The 18,082-nt window shown below is 39.8% G+C and overlaps 1 protein-coding gene across 2 annotated transcripts; it reads right to left on the bottom strand.

Annotated features, from left to right (window-relative positions):
• Positions 1-16,185: 16,185 nt before the first annotated feature.
• TRAPPC5 (trafficking protein particle complex subunit 5) lies at positions 16,186-18,024 on the bottom strand. Of its 2 annotated transcripts, none has more exons than XM_007442605.4 (2): positions 17,912-18,024; positions 16,186-16,795 (listed from the first exon to the last, which is right to left on the bottom strand). In XM_007442605.4, exon 2 carries the CDS (start codon positions 16,786-16,788, stop codon positions 16,222-16,224), a length of 567 nt encoding a protein of 188 aa, XP_007442667.1. In that variant the 5' UTR covers positions 16,789-16,795; positions 17,912-18,024; the 3' UTR covers positions 16,186-16,221. The 2 variants fall into 2 exon arrangements, with proteins under 2 accessions (XP_007442667.1, XP_007442668.1); XM_007442606.4 differs by having other exon boundaries at positions 16,186-16,792; positions 17,912-18,011.
• Between the last annotated feature and the right edge of the window lie 58 nt (positions 18,025-18,082).

Below are 18,082 nucleotides of genomic sequence, written 5' to 3'. Positions count from 1 at the left end.
TCACTGAAACCACACACTTGTTAGCCTCTGAGGGGCCTAGGGATCTTCTCATTTCCATCCCTATTGCCCACTTTCTTCTCTCTGTATCCTATGTCAGCGAAACATTTTCCCTGTTGCTTTTTGTCCAGAAGCCTGTGAAAAGACCAAAGACTTAAAGCGTGGGACTGTATTCTGACCAATTTATTGTACTGCCTTGATTCCCCACTGTAAATGCATCTGATCATTTCAAATACTAAAGCAGACTGTGCGAGGACCCTTCCATAACTTGAACGTGGCACAATTATCCTATGTAACCATCCATAAAAAAAAGCTCCTGATTGTATGTACAGTGAAGAGAATATTTCAAAATGAGAAATTTCTGGGGATAGCTTTGGAATGGGCACAAATATTCATTTTCACCCTATCATTCAACCACATTGGCCTACTTGAGAGTGAATTCAAAAGGAGGAACTCCATCATCAAAACATGCCAATTTGCATAAGGAGTCCATATGCTGATTTAAAACTATACAAATGGATATAGAAATAATGGCTATGAATGAAATGCTCTGCTCTGCTCTGCAGCTGCTGCTGCTGCTGGGTAAAGCCATTACTGGTGCTTACATTCTTTCTCAAGGAAGTTAGCTTAGCCACTGAACAAGGCAATGCCTCTGAAGAACTGCTCTATGCAATGTAAAACCACTCTACTGAAATTAAACAAAACCTCAAAAGCTGAACATTACCCATAAACCCATTCAAATATTGGTTTATATTGCAAGCATTAAACTTGTCCTGAGAGGAATTTAAGTTAATATTTGCAGCAATATGTTATTTAGTTACTTATTTATTTATCAAATTTGTCACCACCCATCTCACTGCAGAGCGATTTAAGAAGGTTCTATTTTAGTTCTGACTGAGGTCCATCCAACTCAGTTTGGTTTGCTCGGGAAATAATCCCACTGCAGATTCATCTGGTACCATTTTGGTCAATCAGAACATCTGCTGTATGTCTATTCCTGAATTTCTCTTTACGTGACCCCAGATGACACATAGAGATTCCTGTTTTAATCCTGCTTCATTCTGCACAATATATTTACCTTTATTATGTAGCAATCTGCTCAGCCCCCAACTGTAGTGCCTGAAACTAAAAAAAAAAAAGGTATAAGAATTTAGGGAATCTCTGTGGTAAATTGTGCACATCTGAATCAATATGGAATCTGCACTGAGTGGGATATAAAATTAACATTTTAAAATAAAAGCAAGGTGGCCATCTTCCAAACTAAATTGTTTCTCACCTAAACCCTTGTTAGTTAGATATCTTATTTTGAAAATCAGATGTGCTATATATGCTGTGGCAAAACTTAACATTCAGTTCAGCCAACAGTTTTTTGGAACACTTTTCATTGCAGAATTGGCAGGAAAGTAGATCTATAATGCAGGCCTTCTAGAAGATTCATGGAAGGACCAAGTGTTCCAAAGAATCTCTCCATTGATGAAAAGTTGTGTAATAAAAGGATATTTGATCATTTATCCCCTAGTAGTTTCTCATGGAGTTCCAGTTCTCAAGAGACACTGGGGTTGGCACTGAGTGGGGAGAGAGAAGGAGAATTTTGCAGTTTACTGGCCCATTTCTTTCTTTTAACCCAAGCACAATTCAAGATATGGAGTAGTACAACTCATTAATGTAGTACAGATCTGCTTGCATCCCAGCCATTCTTAATGTGTTGGGATAAATAAAAACTCACTGATACAGTATATGCCCCTTAATACAAAAAAGCAGAATTAAGAGATCATTTTTAAAGTAACAAATAGCACTGTTGGGGTGATGGGCCTTCTCCAATTCAAGACACAATTTAATATACCTTCAGTAAATGGTACACCCACAAATCCAGTTGTGAGCTTCTTTCTATTAAGGTCAAAAGATTTTAGAGTTTATTTAAATTAAGAGAAAGGAAGGAAGGAAGGAAGGAAGGAAGGAAGGAAGGAAGGAAGGAAGGAAGGAAGAAAGAAAGAAAGAAAGAAAGAAAGAAAGAAAGAAAGAAAGAAAGAAAGAAAGAAAGAAAGAAAGAAAGAAAAAGATCTGGTTGATACAATGAATAGCATATATGATATTTCCCAAGGTAAGTGTTAATATGAAATATAATTTAAATAGTCAGCACTTAAATGTTTACTGTTCAGAATGCTGTCACAAATTGTGTAATTTGGTGAGAAATAAATGTTATTTATTAAATAACATCATTAATGAGTTATACATAGAATATTTAGAACAATCCGTGATGTGATATAAGTATGTTGTTCACTGTACTATTTCTGTTTAGTTTCCAAATCCAGCAAAATGAAGAAAAATCAAACAAATGTGACAGAACTTATCCTGGATCGATTTTCATTGTTTCCAGAGTTGCAGACAGTTTTATTTGTTGCATTCCTTCTTATATACATTCTAACCCTATTGGGAAATCTGCTGACCATCTCAGTCATTAGAGCCAATCACAATTTCCGTATTCCCATGTATTTCTTTCTTTCCATTTTGTCCTTCTCTGAAACCTGTTAAAGTTTAGTCATTATCCCTAAAATGCTGGTCAATTTGTTACCCCAGAATAAAACCACCTCCTTTGCTGGATGTGCTGCCCAAATGTTCTTTTTCCTTGGACCAGGGGGAACAAACTGCCTTATTCTGACTGCCATGGGATATTCCTTGCAATATGCTATCTCTTGCGCTACCCGGTCCTTATGAACATTCAGGCATTTTCCTGACTTGTGGCTTTTTCCTGGGCTGTGGGGTTCCTCATATCCCTAACAGAAATGGTTCTAGTGTCTGGGTTGCCCGTGTGTGGCTCCCGTGTCATTAGCCACTTCTTTTGTCACATGAAGATCCTGGTCAGGCTAGCTTGTGCTGATGATCACGTAACGGAAGTAGTGATGGCTGCTGTCTCAGTTGTGGGCTTGTCTGTCAGCTTCATGTCCGGCAGGAGAGGCGTGCTCCGAGTCCCATCTATTAGGAATGTAATCTAGTGAGGCCCAGGAAGAAAACCTTTTCTGTCAAGCCTTTTGGAACATCATTCCCTTGGAGATTAGATTGGCCCCAAACTTGCTGGCTTTTTGTAAGGACTTCAGGACATGGTTTTGTCACCAAGCTTGGGGATGTGGGGATGTGGCAGATGCCATGCAACGGTTGTTGATTTGTGTGGGTCATTCCAACCAACCTTGGTTGCTGTTTATGTGTGGTTTTTTTTTTTATTGTTATGTATTTTATGGTGTTTTAAACTTTTGTTAGTGCCCAGAGTCATGAATTTGAGATGGGCGGCCATATAAATTGAAATAATAAATAGATAAATAGTTGACTCTGGGCCAAACAGGAAGTGTGATTGAAGTTCTCTCCCAATCTCTGGAGGCTCTGAAGGCCAGCAAGAGAGAGTAGCTTTTGGTACAGAAGCCCCCCAGTTGCAGACTCTTTGGGACCGGGTAGAGCTGTGCTTCCTCATATGGAACTGGTTTGTTATTTGAGTGTCCTCGTGGACTTACAGCTGCTACTTGAAGAGCCAGTGGCAGCTGTGGCTAGGAGGGTCTTTGTGTAGATCCACTCTATGCCAACTGCAATCTTCCTGGATCAGGAAGCTTTGCACGCTGTTTCTCATGCCTTGGTCACCTCCTGTTTGGATTACTGAAAGGGGGCTACCCTTGAAGGGGATCCACTGGTGATTGCCAGTTTATTTCTGGATGCAGTTCAAGGTTCTGTTGGTTATCTTTAACCTCTTTGTGACCCAGGACCTGGATATCTGTGGGGCTGCCTTCTCCCTGTAGTCTCTGCCTGTCCATGGAAATCTGGAAAAGAGGCTTCCTCTGGATCCCATCTTGTGGGAAATGTCACCTGCAGAGACTCTGGGATCTGGCCTTCTCAGTCACTGTTCTCTAGAACAGTATTCCCCCTGATATTAAATGGACCTGACCCGGCTGGCTTTTCACAAAGCCATTAAGACCTGGTTATTCCTCAGTGGGAGACTAGAACATGCTTTGGCAGCAACTTTCTTTCTTTTTTCAAATGGGTCCGTCATACAAAGTCCTGAAAATGACTACTGTACTTTGTCCTTTACTTAACTGAGAGTGTATTTGAAGGATTCATCTCTTCTCCTTCTGCACCCTGCCTGCATTCCCAAGAGCCTTTGCTTCTGACTTCCTCTCTGGCAATCCCCAGATCCCCACCGCTAAAAGGCTTTCTCAAACCCCTCGACAGAATGGATACTCCGGTGGCACAAATATTCAGGACTACTGAAAGGCAGCCAAGTCATACAAAATGCCTCTCCTTGCTGCCACCTTGTGGTTAATGGGTGAAATAATTACAGTAATGAAACCTTTTTTCCCCCCTTCTTCGTAGTGTTTTCCTGCAGGTGCAGGGCCCGCTTTTTTTCAGATTGAAGGGCATTATTTTGATACACAATTTTATATTCTATATATACACAATTCTATATTTTATATATATACAGTATATATATATGCTTCACATAATGTTTAACCATACCTGTAACAGTGCACTCTATTTTATTTCTAAAGGGTTAACTTGCTTTTGCTTTGTAAAGAGCACTGGCTTCTTCTTCTTCCCCCCCCCTTATCTCTTTGCTGAATGCCCGATTGTCTTCGAATAAGCAATTAGCTGAGTACAAGTTGTTTGTTTTACCAAGCTTTTGCAACAGTTGTGGGGCCCTGCATTCCAGAGAAAAGATAAGAAAAATCTTTTATGCCATTCTCTTGGTAACCAGAAGAAAAAGTTACATTTAAGTTTACCTTCCTAAGAACCACCTTTCACTTGCTCAGACCGTCCCAAAAATCCCTTGTATGGGTGTGAGGGGATGTACTATCTGATTACAGATTTACATGTCTATAAAGTCTCTGATGTTTGTGTTGTGAGGTGTGATTTCATCAACATCTCTTCTGAATGTGTTGATTGGGGTCACCCAGCTGTGTCTTGATCAAAATACATCTGTTATCTTAAAGAAGCCTCGTCTCAAGTCTTTTTATTTGGCTTTATTGAGACTTGGGAAATAAAAGGTGCCATACAAGATCAACCAAATATTGATCCATTGATTGGAACAGGAATTAACTGACCAGGCTGTCACCCTAGCTTGATGTCATGGGCTGAGAGAGAGTACCTGGCCCAAAGTCACCCAGCCGGCTTTCATGCCTCAGGCAGGACTAGAACTCAGGGTCTCCTGGTTTCTAGCCTGGAGCCTTAAGCATTAGACCAGATATAAAATTGGTCAGCTGAAGGTGGGGAACATTCCTAATGCTCTTGCCTCCTATTTTCCCCACAACCACAACCCTTTGAGATGTGTTGGGCTGAGAGAGAGAGTGACTGGCCCAAAGTCACGCAGCCGGCTTTCATGCTGAAGGGCATTGTTTTAATACACAATTTTACTCTCTCTCATAATGTGTGGGCATGCATGTGATAGTGCACTCTATCTTATTTACAAAGGATTAACTTGCTTTGTAAAGAGCACAGCGTTTCTTTCCCCCACCTTATCCCTTTGTTGAATACCTGATTGCCTTCTAAGAGAGCACAGAATTCCCCCACCCCATTTCCTTAAAAGCCATTAGCCAGATGCCTGAAGCCATAAATTAGATCGGTACCAGGCAGAGAAGTTGCAACGAGAGAGGCCCTAAATTCCAAAGAAGTTAGGTATTTAAACTTAGATTCACCTCTTTAGGCCCATCTTTACTTTTCCCTGGGTCATCCCAAAATTCCCTTGTATGGATATGAGGGGATGTACTATCTGAAATATCTGAATATGCCTATAAAATCTTTGTTGCTTGCTTTGCAAGGTGTGGTTCTGGGCAACGCTCCTTGAGCCATCCAGGTGGTTTCATTGGCCAATAAAACCTCTGTTAAAAGCCTCCTCTCAAGTCTTCTTATTTGGCTTTACTGACACTTGGGAAATAAAAGGTGCCATACAATGCCTAAGGCAGGACTAGAACTCGCAGCCTCCTGGTTTCTAGGCCAGCACCTTCACCACTACAACAAACTAGCTCTGTTTCAGGGGACTGAAAAGAAAAACCTCCAAAAAGATTACTCAGTGTTATGAAGCGAAGGGAGAAAAAATAGCAGCATGTGAAGTAACCCGAGCATTGAGCATGCCAATAGGAGGAGGGTGTTGCTGGGCAACTATTGTACCTGTTAAACCAGCATGGAGAGCAATGCAGCACAGACCTGTTTTGGGGACAAGGTAAGGTCACACTGTGAAGGACTTTAGGACAGCCTGGGAGGAAAGCATGACAAAGCAGCCTTAGGGATGTAGGCAATAATTCTACCAGTTATTCCCATAGCTACTTTTCTAGCAGGGACAAAGCTTGCATCAATATACAGTCAATTCTTGTTATTTGTGGTAGTTCTGTTCTATAAAGTTATCACGAACATTGAATTAGTGAATACCGAACCATTGCTTCTAGGGGAAATACAGGACACTCGTTTACAGCAGTGTTGTCCAAACTTGGCCACTTTAAGATGAGTGGACTTATTGTTGAAGTCCACTCATCTTAAAGTGGCCAAGTTTGGACAACACTGGTTTACAGTATGAGAGCTGAAATGTGTCGCCTTGTTCGACCTCAGCTGGGAACATGCTCCTCAGGCAACTTAAATTTTTCACTGCTCTTCACATGTCCACAAAAGTACCACGAGTATTGATTTTGGGGTTACAAATAAATTTTAGCAAGTAGGCAAATTTGCAAGTATGGAATCTGCAAATACCGAGGATCGACTGTATTCTCTATCACCTTCACATGCAGCTAATAGACTATCATACGAAACAAATAATTACAGTTCTTTAACATTGATATATACATATATATACATCTTGCTATTCTCTTTTAAGGTAAGCAACATTATGCAAAGTGCAGAAAGGAAGTAAGAAATAATATGCCAAAAGAGGTAAGGCCTGAGGTAAGAAAATGAAATAGAGCTACTAAATCTAGTTTATACTACTACACTTTCCTATCTTCTTCATACATTTCTGTCCTTCCAAATACAGTAATTCTTGCTTCCGTTGTAACCATACACTTCTTTGTTCTTTGTTCTTCACCTTTTGGTCTAAAATTCTCACTTTGTTCTTTTTCAAGATCTCATGAACTCTGTTCAATCGTTACTTTCTTGGCCTCCTTTCTCTTGACCCATTCACTCTTCCTTCATACATATATTTGTTCTGTGATGTGATTCATTCTCTCTCTGTGACCAACCCATATCAACATATTTCTTTCATACTGGTTACTTGGTTTTCAATCCACATTCATGTAGCACCATTTAACTTGACCCTCTCTCCTTGTTTGCCACACAAAAGTTTCACATTCCCATGGCATCCAACATACTTCTATGTTTCTCCTGCCATACCCAACTCTTAGTTCCATATAGTAAAGTTGGCAGAACTTTGCTTCTATACACTTATACAACAATTCTTGCTTCTTTCAAGAAACATTAATTCCTCATAACAACTCATATAGTACCCACTAGCTTTCTATCACAAATACTTAAGTAAACGAGAATAAAACAATAGCTGGGGTTTATATTCATACATACATATATGCTATTCTCTTTCAGGGTGAGCAGCATCATGCAATGGGAATAAAAGGGTAAAAAGTAGTATGCAAAGGAAAGTAATAAAATGAGATAGTGTAAAAAGGGGAAAACTAAATCTAGTTTACACCAATACCATTCTCTGTCTCTCCATCTTTCTTTATCCTGGCAAATCTCCCTTCCTTCCATCAGTTCCATATACCACTTCATATACTGTTGCTTGTTTTTTAAACTTCTCGCATTTCTCTTTTTTGAGGATCTCTCAATTCCACCCAATCATATATTTCCTGGTCTCCCCATTCCACTAGAGCCATTCATTCTTTTTTCATATATTTGAGTTTGATTTGATTTGATCCTGCAGGGTTGGCATGCGCCAGGTTCCTTCAAGTAAACCAATGTCATTTATTGGGACCCTGGAAGTGTGTCTTCTCTGTACCAGCACCCACCCTCTGGAATGAGATTCCCCTCCGAGATCTGAATGGCCCCCACTCTGTTGCTATGGAGAAGAGCTGTGAAGACGGCTCTTCATCCAGGCCTTTGGAGAAGGAGAGTGAGACCCCTTACTTCATTGTGCTTGCCATCTTTTATCATTCTTTTTAATTTTATTGTAATTTCTTTCTTTGATTGTTGTGAGCCACCCAGAGTTATTGAGAATCAGGCAGCATACAAATTTAATAAATTATTATTTGCAGTTTGATCTTTATTTGTTCTCTATGCAGTATGACTAAACCACCTCAGCCTATTTCTTTCACACTGATCACTCACTTTTGTACCCAATCCACATTCATTCAACACCAACTCATTCTTGACTTTATCAATTCATCTTTTACGTGACATACTTCTTTAGCACCCATTTTGACTGAATTAACCTTACTTTTTCCTTATATATCCAAATCTCATTTCCATACAAAAAGAGAGGCAAAAACACATTTTCATGTCTTTTGACAAACATGCATTTTCAAAACAGATCTATTACCCACCCACCCTTTCTCCCTCCATTTGCATATCTTAAAATTTACCCACTCTTTCCCCTATCTTTAGTAAACCCTTCTACAAAAGTAAACACATTCAAAAACTTGTTTTAGTTTTTCACCATTTATGCTTAACTTGCAATCTTTCACTCCATTTTCTATCAAACATATCTACCTTCTCCAGTATTTTTAGATTCACACTCATTGTTATATCATACACACTATGTAGCATTTGCTGCAAATCATTCAGGTTCTCATATACTGCTCTTGTCATATTCAATAGCCAACTTCAGCTGCCTATTTGTCAAAATGTTCCATAATTCAAACCTACAATATTAATTTTATCATACGCTTTGTCTAAAACAACAAATGTATGGTAGACTTTCTTTCTCACACTGATACATTTCTCAAGCTGAAGAGCAAAGATCTGATCTGTACTTCCCCTGCCAGGCATAAAGTCACCTTGTATTTCCCAAATTACAATGGTGTTATATGGGTCCTTATATGGAGCAATGGTGTTATATGGAGCAATGGTGTTACATGGGTCCTTCTTCGGACCCCAAAAATAGCTCACGTGGCTGCATTCTGGACCAGCTGAAGCTTCTGGATACTCTTCAAGGGTAGCCCCATGTAGAGCGCATTGCAGTAGTCTATCTGGGAGATAACAAGGGCATGAGTGACCATTCGAAGGGCATCCCGATCCAGGAAAGGGCGTAACTGGTGCACAACCCGGAGTTTATAGTTACAGTTATTTACAGTTATTCCTTTTCCATATCTATGTATGTGTATATATGAGGAGACTTACTAATTAAACCTTCACCTTCCTTTCAAAGTGGATGTATTCATAAACTGCCTTTCACAAGATCCAACTCTCTTCATTCAACTGTATTACATCCATTCCCTTTCTCTTAGTTTCACAGACATACAACTTATCTATTTTTATTTTTTTTCTTTGATTTGTTAATTCATACTGATTGCAATTGACTCCTCTTACTTTCCAAGTTGCAATCTTCCATATGTCATAGTTTTCATCCAGTGAGCCCATAATTATTGTCCTTCATTGCCCATTATGGCTTTGGTCAGATAAGGTCCTCATGTAATGCTTTTTAGTAAAATAAGGAAGGTAGAGACTAGGTTACCAGCCTTAGTTGTATCCAGGCTACATTTAGTATTTTCTCCTAATGGTACAGATAGCTCAGGTCAGTTCTGGCACATTTTGGCTATATGACACAAGCACAAGCAAATCCTAGTTTCACCCAAAGCATGCTCACATTATTCTTTGCAAGCTAGGATCTCCTCTGGTGGCTACCTTGCACATCGATATACTGTTGCCCCAATCCCATCAAGTAGGACTATATGCTGTGTGTCATATTGTGAGCTGCCCAGAGTTGTTGGGAGTTAGGCAGCACCTAGGTCAATTCAATTCAATTCAATTCAATTCAATTCAATTCAATTCAATTCAATTCAATTCAATTCAATTCAATTCAATTCAATTCTGTATATTTGAGATCCCCAAGTGCACTGGAGATTACTGGCTAAACTCATAATCAGAAAGTTCATTGATGATGGCATGAAAGAAAAATGGGAGCAGAAAAAGTGATGCAATTATAAATCCTGAAAGAAAAACTTCCCATTGCTCAAGGTTCTGATTTGACTTTAGAAATGAAGCAGAGTTTGCGTGAGTTGTTCTGACCTTTAAAAGCTACCAGGATCCTATGGACTTCTCTCAACTATCTACATGTCTGCACTGTACCCTTAAGTTGTTCCTGTCCTCTGCGGATGCTGGCTGGATTCTAAAACAGTTCAAGAAAATTCTGTCTGAATTAGGACACTTTGCTGTGAGTTGCCAGTTGTTTAGTCTGGACTGCCAATTATCATGCTCCAACCCCCATACACAATTCCCCTGCTGCTGTGCTCTCCCAGCTTTCTGTGCAAGGAAAATAACGGCCAGTTGCTTTCCTTTCTGTGGGCAAATCTTACTGGACCCTGTTACAGATTTTTCAGTAGCATAGTGTTATGACACTGACCTACCATGCTGAACTTTACTGGACTGAAACTCACCAGGAACATTTTTAATTATTATTTTTCTTTCTCTAAACTACCAACTTTACTGCTCCCCCCCCCCTTTTTAATAAGAAAGCTTTCTACCTCAAGTGAGAGCCTTCTATCTCAAAACAATAATAAAGCTCACCAATCGACTTATTTTAAAAAATGCCCAGTGGAAAGTAGCTAGCTAAAGGAAAGAAAAACAGTAATTGAAAAGGAAAAGGAAAAGAAAGAGAAAAAGAAAGAGAAAAAGAAGGAAAGGAAAGGAAAGGAAAGGAAAGGAAAGGAAAGGAAAGGAAAGGAAAAGAAAAGAAAAGAAAAGAAAAGAAAAGAAAAGAAAAGAAAAGAAAAGAAAAGAAAAGAAAAGAAAGGTTTCTACCAGTTTCAAACTAGGGACATTGTGCATGTCAAGCAAATGTTGTAAGTACTGTGCTACTGAGAAAGACCTATAACAAAAGCTGCAGCAAGATTTCCATCACTGGTCCCTGAGAGTAGTTGTTTCTCTGAGTTTCTCCTCTGTGCTAGAGCTGCCTCTATTCAGAGAGGTTTATGGACTGCCACAAATAGATCCTGTCCAAGCCACAGGTGGAACCCTCATGGGGGAACAACAATAATTACATGCTGCTGATTGCCAAACAACTGACTGATGCCTCAACAGCAGCGACCCAACTCTACACCCATTGCTAGCCTTCTCCTTGTCTTTGACAGCAGTCCCTTTATTGCCTGCACCCAGAGTGAACCCCCCCCCCCGACACACACACTTTGGTACACCACTGCTACTTATATCTGACCCTTAACTCCTAAGCTCAGGTACTGCCAGTTGCTGGTCCTAAATCATTTCATCCATTCTTTGAGGCCTGAATTCAAGCCATGGTTGAATTCTGCCAGCTAGAGATTCATACAAGACATCAAGTATGTGGGATAAAATGTAATTCCCTTCTTGAATGTGCTATTACTTTTGAGTATAATCCAACAGTACTTATGTGCTAAGTGTAGAATTGTGATATTCTGATACTGAGCAGCATTTTTCTGAGAATGCGACATCAATTGTTGGGTGGGAATCAGGGGTCACACAGATATGTGGACTACAGGCACATGGATCCCTTCTGTCTCTGCTTATACTCACATACAGACACACTTTATATGAAAATTTCAGTTCTCTCTCTCCTCTAGCCTCTTTCCTCCCAACAACTGACTGCAGATTGCTGTTTCTTGCTCCCCTTTGTAGCAGAAGTAATGTTGTGAGATTAAAAAAAAAGGGGGGTTCTCCCAATTAACTAATCAGGAGTTTGTCTGAGTCCAGATGGTTTGGCTTCCTGTCTTCAGTGAAAGCAGAAAAGGAGCAGCCCATTTCTTGCTAATCATACCCCTCAATGAAAAAAATTGGTGGAGCTCTCCATTGCCCCAAGGGCTGTATGTTTTGTTGTCAAGTGCTACGGGTTCCTCACCTCACAGTTTGCTTCCTTTATCTCATCTGTGTCTCAGTCTTAGAAAGGAATGATAGCTGGAACATTCTTGCGGGTTTTTAAGGGCTACATCCATAAAACAAATGGTCAAATGACCCAACTCTCAGAAGAAAGTTGTGTACAGTAAGGAAGCATGAAAGAAAAAGTGATTCCTAGACTGAAACTTATAAGGAATCGTGGACCAGTAACATCTGGAGCCAGAAAACAATATCTTAGATTTTTATCGATTTCCAAATTCTGTGGCTCTGCACCGCACAGGTTGGAATCTGCAATAATGAGCAAACAAAACATAATCCTTCAGATTGTTATTTTCTAATGTGTATTTGTTCATTTATGATATTTGTAGGTTGGCTTATAAAAACATTTCCTGAATTGCAGACACTTTTGAGTCTGATCTGTATTCCACAGTTACTTATTTTTGATCTGAATTCTTCTTGTTTTATAACATACACTTTTTAAACACCCTGTACTCACTCACTTCAGCTTACTATACGTATCTTCTGACATATCCAGTTCTCACATCTATATGACAACTTGAGCTGAAGCAGGCATAGATGCAGAACCATCTGTTCTTTTTTCAACAAACATTTATTCCTCCACCAGACCATACACTATTCACCACCTTTCTACCAGCATCTTTATGTCTTAATTTTTTTCCATCCATTTCCCTATCTTTTTGTAACATTCTACCAAGATGCACAAATGTATCTCTTTGCTCTAGTTTTTCTTCATTCATTCCATTTTCCCTTTCAGACACAGCTATCTTGATGTTTGGTACATTAATTTTCAGATCTATATCCCTCACTGCATCACACAGTACTGTCCCAGTAACATTCACTACAAACCATTCAGCTTCTCAGTCAACAACACGGCATTCTCTGCAGACAAACATTCACATACAATCCCATTTCCAACCAACACACTCCTAATGTCACTTCTAATGTGCAAGCATTCCTTATGCATTTGTCCATAAATATATTAAACAAACAAGAGAACATCACACATCCTTATCTTACTCCCTAAGCCATCGGCAAGTATTCATTTTATTTTCATACATGCTTTTTTTCATCATACACTATTCTTATTACATTTAGCAACTAACCTTCAGTTCCATTCTCATGCAAAACATTCTATAATTTAATTTTTTAAAAATTAAGTCTATTCACTTACTCACTCTATTCACTTAATCACTCTGCCAAGACCTTCACGGCACAGGGTCAGACTACTTAAGGGATTGCCTATCTTCAGTGGTCTCTGCCCATCCAGTAAAATTGGGCAGAGTTGGCGCACTTTAGATCCCTTCAAACAATGCCAGCTATCAGGACCTAGCAGGTATGCCTCCTCTGTTACGCCACCTGCCCTGTGGAATGTGATTCTCCACCCCCCCGATTCGTGTGGAAACTCCAGCTTCCCCCCAGGCTCCCATCCTGATGGGGTTTCAGAGGCCTTTAAAAACTTGGCTGTTTTCCCAGACCTTGGAGTAGGGTAGTAGTAGAGTCTCTGTTGGTTGGGGTAGTTTGTTTTGGTACAGATGTGGTCCCTTTGATATACAGGGTCTTTATTTCTGTTATTGTTTTCTACTCAAGCTGTATGAATGTATTGTGTACTCTCTTACCTGTTTCCAATATCAACATTGCTGCACAAGTGGCTGTTGTTCCATGGAAGATGTTCGGTTTAAGAACACCTGAATGAAGACTTGTAAGCAACCATTATGTTCTCACATTTTACTTTCAGGGTCTCACTGCCAACAGTATCTGTTACCTATTTGTAGTCCTGTTTAATGATTTTATACTGTACTGTGTGAGGGGGAGAAGGCTATTGCTTCATTGGATTCACATGTATATACAAGAGTCTGACATTATCTATGAAAAGTTATTTTGGAAAATGCCATATTCACTTCTCTCCAGGAATTTTAACTAGTCAGGTATCACTCTATCCAGGCTATTTCTTATGAACAAAAGTTGGTAAACTTTTATTACTCTAGTAAGCTTTCCCTTAGAGCCAGTTTGGTGTAGTGGTTAAAGCTCCAGGCTAGAAAACAGGAGACTTTGAATTCTAGCCCCACCTTAGGCACGAAGCCAGCTGGGTGACTTTGGGCCAGTCACTCTCTCTCAGCCTCAGGAAGAAGGCAAGGGCAAACCACTTCTGAAAATCTTGCCAAGGAAATCGCAGGGACTAGTCCAGGCAGTCACCAACAGTCAACACTGACTTGAAGGTGCATGCATGCACACACACAGACACACACCAGCTTGCTTACTTTATCTGAACTGGCTTCAATAAACATAAAGAATAAATTCTCTGAATGTTTCATTGTGATAGGGCTAACAGAAATACTGGCAATACAGAAGGACCAAAGATCCTAAGATCCATTCTATACTCTGAAATCTACCACTTCAGTTTGTAATCTGAACTACAATTTGCTAATGATTGCCCATAAGTCCATAATGAAAGATGTTCATATAGGAATGTAAGGGAAAAATGTAGAAAGCCTGAAACAAACATGGGTATTTCTAATGCCCCCCACAAAAGTATAGGAACTTAACATATAATATATGCCAATTATTTTTAGAATTAATTATGGTGCCAAATCATAGGCCTAGATTGAATCAGTGTTAAGTCTCACTCAATTTATGGGGAATTCTGAAGAACAGGAAAAGCTCACTCTTAAACAACAAATGGAATACAGCATAAAAATGCAGCAAACTCATTTATGTCCCTATATTTCACACATAGATATAAATCCAATCATTCTAATACAGTCATTTGAAAGGTGCTGTGTACATTAAAAGTATACTGGTAAATGTCATTAAATCAGCTACATTCAGAAGGGGAGATTTTAAAAAAGCCCTTAAAAGGGTTATCTTACCAAGTTTATTATCTCAGTAAACCAATACTCCAAAATGTTAAGTGCATTAAATAGTAAGAGCAGATTGATGTTAAGTGCCAAATCAGTTTTGCACAACCTTCCACAATCTCTTTGCACAACCTTCCACAATCTCAAGATGTTTTTGCATTCAGTTCCCATCATCTGACAAATGGTCATACTGTCTGGGAATTTGATTAAAGTTTCACCCTAAAATATTAACAGGTCTTTGGTTGGTAAAGCTGGTTAAAACTACATATATGAATAGAGTTTAGGCCAAGGCTTGAAAACACAATGAACTATTCCACTTGCAGCTGGCAGAAGAAATAAACCAGGACTAATTTTCATTTTGCCCCCAAAACCAGGATTGAAGAAACTCTGGTTAATTATTAAGCAGGTTAACTATAAACGTTGGATTATTTAGATGAATTCGAGGAAATGTTCAAGTTGGCACTTGCCATGAGTTCCATTCTACCCATATACATAAGCTATAGCTTAATGTTCTGTATGAACTCTATGCTCATGGTCTTTTCATTTATCTTTTCTAAAAAAGAGATAACTGTGTATATCACAGTTGTAATCATTCCACCTTTCTCAAAGCATAGCAGGAAAGAGCTGTTTGAAGGGCTGATTAAGCTGACAGGAAATACATATGGTTCTTGGCCCAACTCTCAAAGGAGCTTTACTTGATAATCTATCATGTTTTCTGCAGGTAGATAGTTAAGTAGATTGTCTCCTTCTAGTGCTCAGAGCAGAAACAGCATAGTCAGTGAAGAGTACACTTCACAAAGATAGGCAAAACCCTTACTCTTGACCACTGCATCTACTAGCTCTAAAAAAACATAATTTTAGATGAAATATCAACATAGGTCCCGCTTCTTACTACACACAGGAAGTTGACTGCAATAGTCATGAATAATTGATAGGGCTAACTAAAACCAACAGCATGAGTAAGCAACTTGATGGTACAGCATACATTTTTTCATTAATATCCATAACTTCATCAGGATGGAAACAAAGAAATGTAATTAACTGCCTTTCCCAGACTGATGTCCTCCAGATATTTGAGATTACAACTCTTCTCAGAATGTCTAGTGGTCAAGGATGAAGTATACTGCAGATTATCTGATTAGAACTAGGTTGAGGAAAGCATTACTGAACACAATAACTTTTTCTGATGCTGGATGGATCTTGCTTCCCCTCACCAAATACCATTAACATATAGTCAGGATTTCAAAGTACATATGAATAAATTACATTATCATAGAATGTGTGTGTCTATACATACTCATATATACATACATACACAAGGACAATTCAAATTTATTTATACAAAATACAGTCAGCGACCATCCAGGGCTTTGTCACGTGCTATAACTGACTCATCAAATTTAATCATGAGTGTGGTCCCTTTGTGCCAATGGGCTGTGACTTTAGCAGGGAAGCCACTGCAAGTGAGCATGGCCTCCACAATGCCAGCAGTGAAGGAGGCACAGTTGAGGGTGCTGTTCTCCTTGGGAACTGAAATGTAAGTATTGATAAGAGGCTCTTTCTCAATAATATAGTAGGTCTTGTCATCATCATTGGCTTGCTCAAGCTTGTCAGCTTCTTTCCCAAAGAGAGCCTTCCACACAGTCACCTTGATGAAGAGCAGAATATTGATGACCTTGGTTTCTCGCTTACCATTTTTCTCTCGCATTACCAGCACATCCAGGATACGGGCTCCCACCTGCTGGCCTAGCTCAGAAAGTTTGTTCTGAAGCTCAGAAACAGAATAGACCCTGTTCTGGCAGTACTGCACAATCTCAGAAAACAGCAGGGAAAAGGCACTGAGGCTTACATCTGTCTTGGGTCGGGTGAGTGAACGTTCAAGGATTGCAGATTTTCCACGAGTAAAACGCGCATCCATAGTGCTACTGAGAAAAAAGTTATTGAGGCAATAAGCACATGGCTACAATATATGATGCTGTTTAATTTAGAAATAAAGAAACATGGGGGGGGGGAGAGAAAAAGGAAAACCCTTTTCAGTGATTCAGACAATGTCTATAGAAATGTCTTCCTCCACATTTGAAATTAGAGATTATAATAGAAAATAATTAAAACTTATGGTTGGGAGATTCAGACTAGAAAGAAAACACTATACATTGTGTAATATTTAATGTATAAAATTTATTCCACTAAGGCTGGTGTGGGTCTTCCAGGCTGTGTGGCCGTGTTCTAGAAGGGTCACATCACCCTGGGCACAGAGAGAACTGCTCCTGTCTGTGCTCCTGCACTCTGAAGATGCCGGTCACAGGTGCTGGTGAAACGTTAGGAAACAAAACTTCAAGACCACGGCCACACAGCCTGGAAGACCCACACCAGCCATCGTATGCCGGCCGTGAAAGCCTTCGACAATACATTATTCCACTAAGTTGGAGTGAAAGCCACTAATTTAAATGTGGTTATTTAAAATATATATTTTTAAAAAATAATAGAAAACAGATCTATGAATGATTGCTACTTATAATAAACATGCAGAATGTCCTGATTCAGATGAAACTGATAGCAGTAACAGAACATTATAAATTTCATTACTGTACATTCTGTTGGCTTTTCAGAAGCCTCTAGCTGGCCAAAGTGAAACCATTCTGGATGACAGTATCTGCATGATTTAGATGCTTCTGCTATCAGCTTCACAATTATAGAACAGTAGCAACTATCGCATTTTCAGTGAGAGTTTCCTTCAGACTACCGGGGGGGGGTGTTCCCAAACTGTTTTGCTGTCTGTGAAGGTCCTATGGATTACTAAAGTGCCCCTGCAACGTTACATCGCACAAGGTTTCCTTGGGAGAAGCCATGTCAGCTATCCGATAGTCAAGCTTCCTTAACGTACATAAGCCAGACAATATCTTTCTCACGACAGACACCAACTGCCCCTGGAGCGAGACCTCCCTCCAAATTAGAGAACTGGGGCAACGGGACCACGACAGGAAGGCTACATCGTTCCTCCTGCAAACCAAGCCCCCCGAATCACCCCCTCCGTCTCTCACCCAAAGTACGAAATAATCGCTCGACTGCAGCTCCTTTTCCCTTCCGGCTGCGCGACTCCTTTCCGGCCGCTGGCAGAAGGACCGGAAAGAACAGGCGCACGGCGGAAGCACCAGGAACCCGGAGGCGTCGCTATGGCAACGAGACCGTGGACGAGCTTGTTTCCCGTGGCG

The sequence above is a fragment of the Python bivittatus genome, unplaced genomic scaffold, assembly GCF_059951505.1.
Source record: "Python bivittatus isolate LINGU-HERP-01145 unplaced genomic scaffold, Pbiv_v1 ctg000080_np1212, whole genome shotgun sequence".
NCBI lineage: Eukaryota > Metazoa > Chordata > Lepidosauria > Squamata > Pythonidae > Python > Python bivittatus.
Note: the sequence above shows the minus strand (reverse complement) of the source record. Positions and strands in the feature narration are given on the sequence as shown.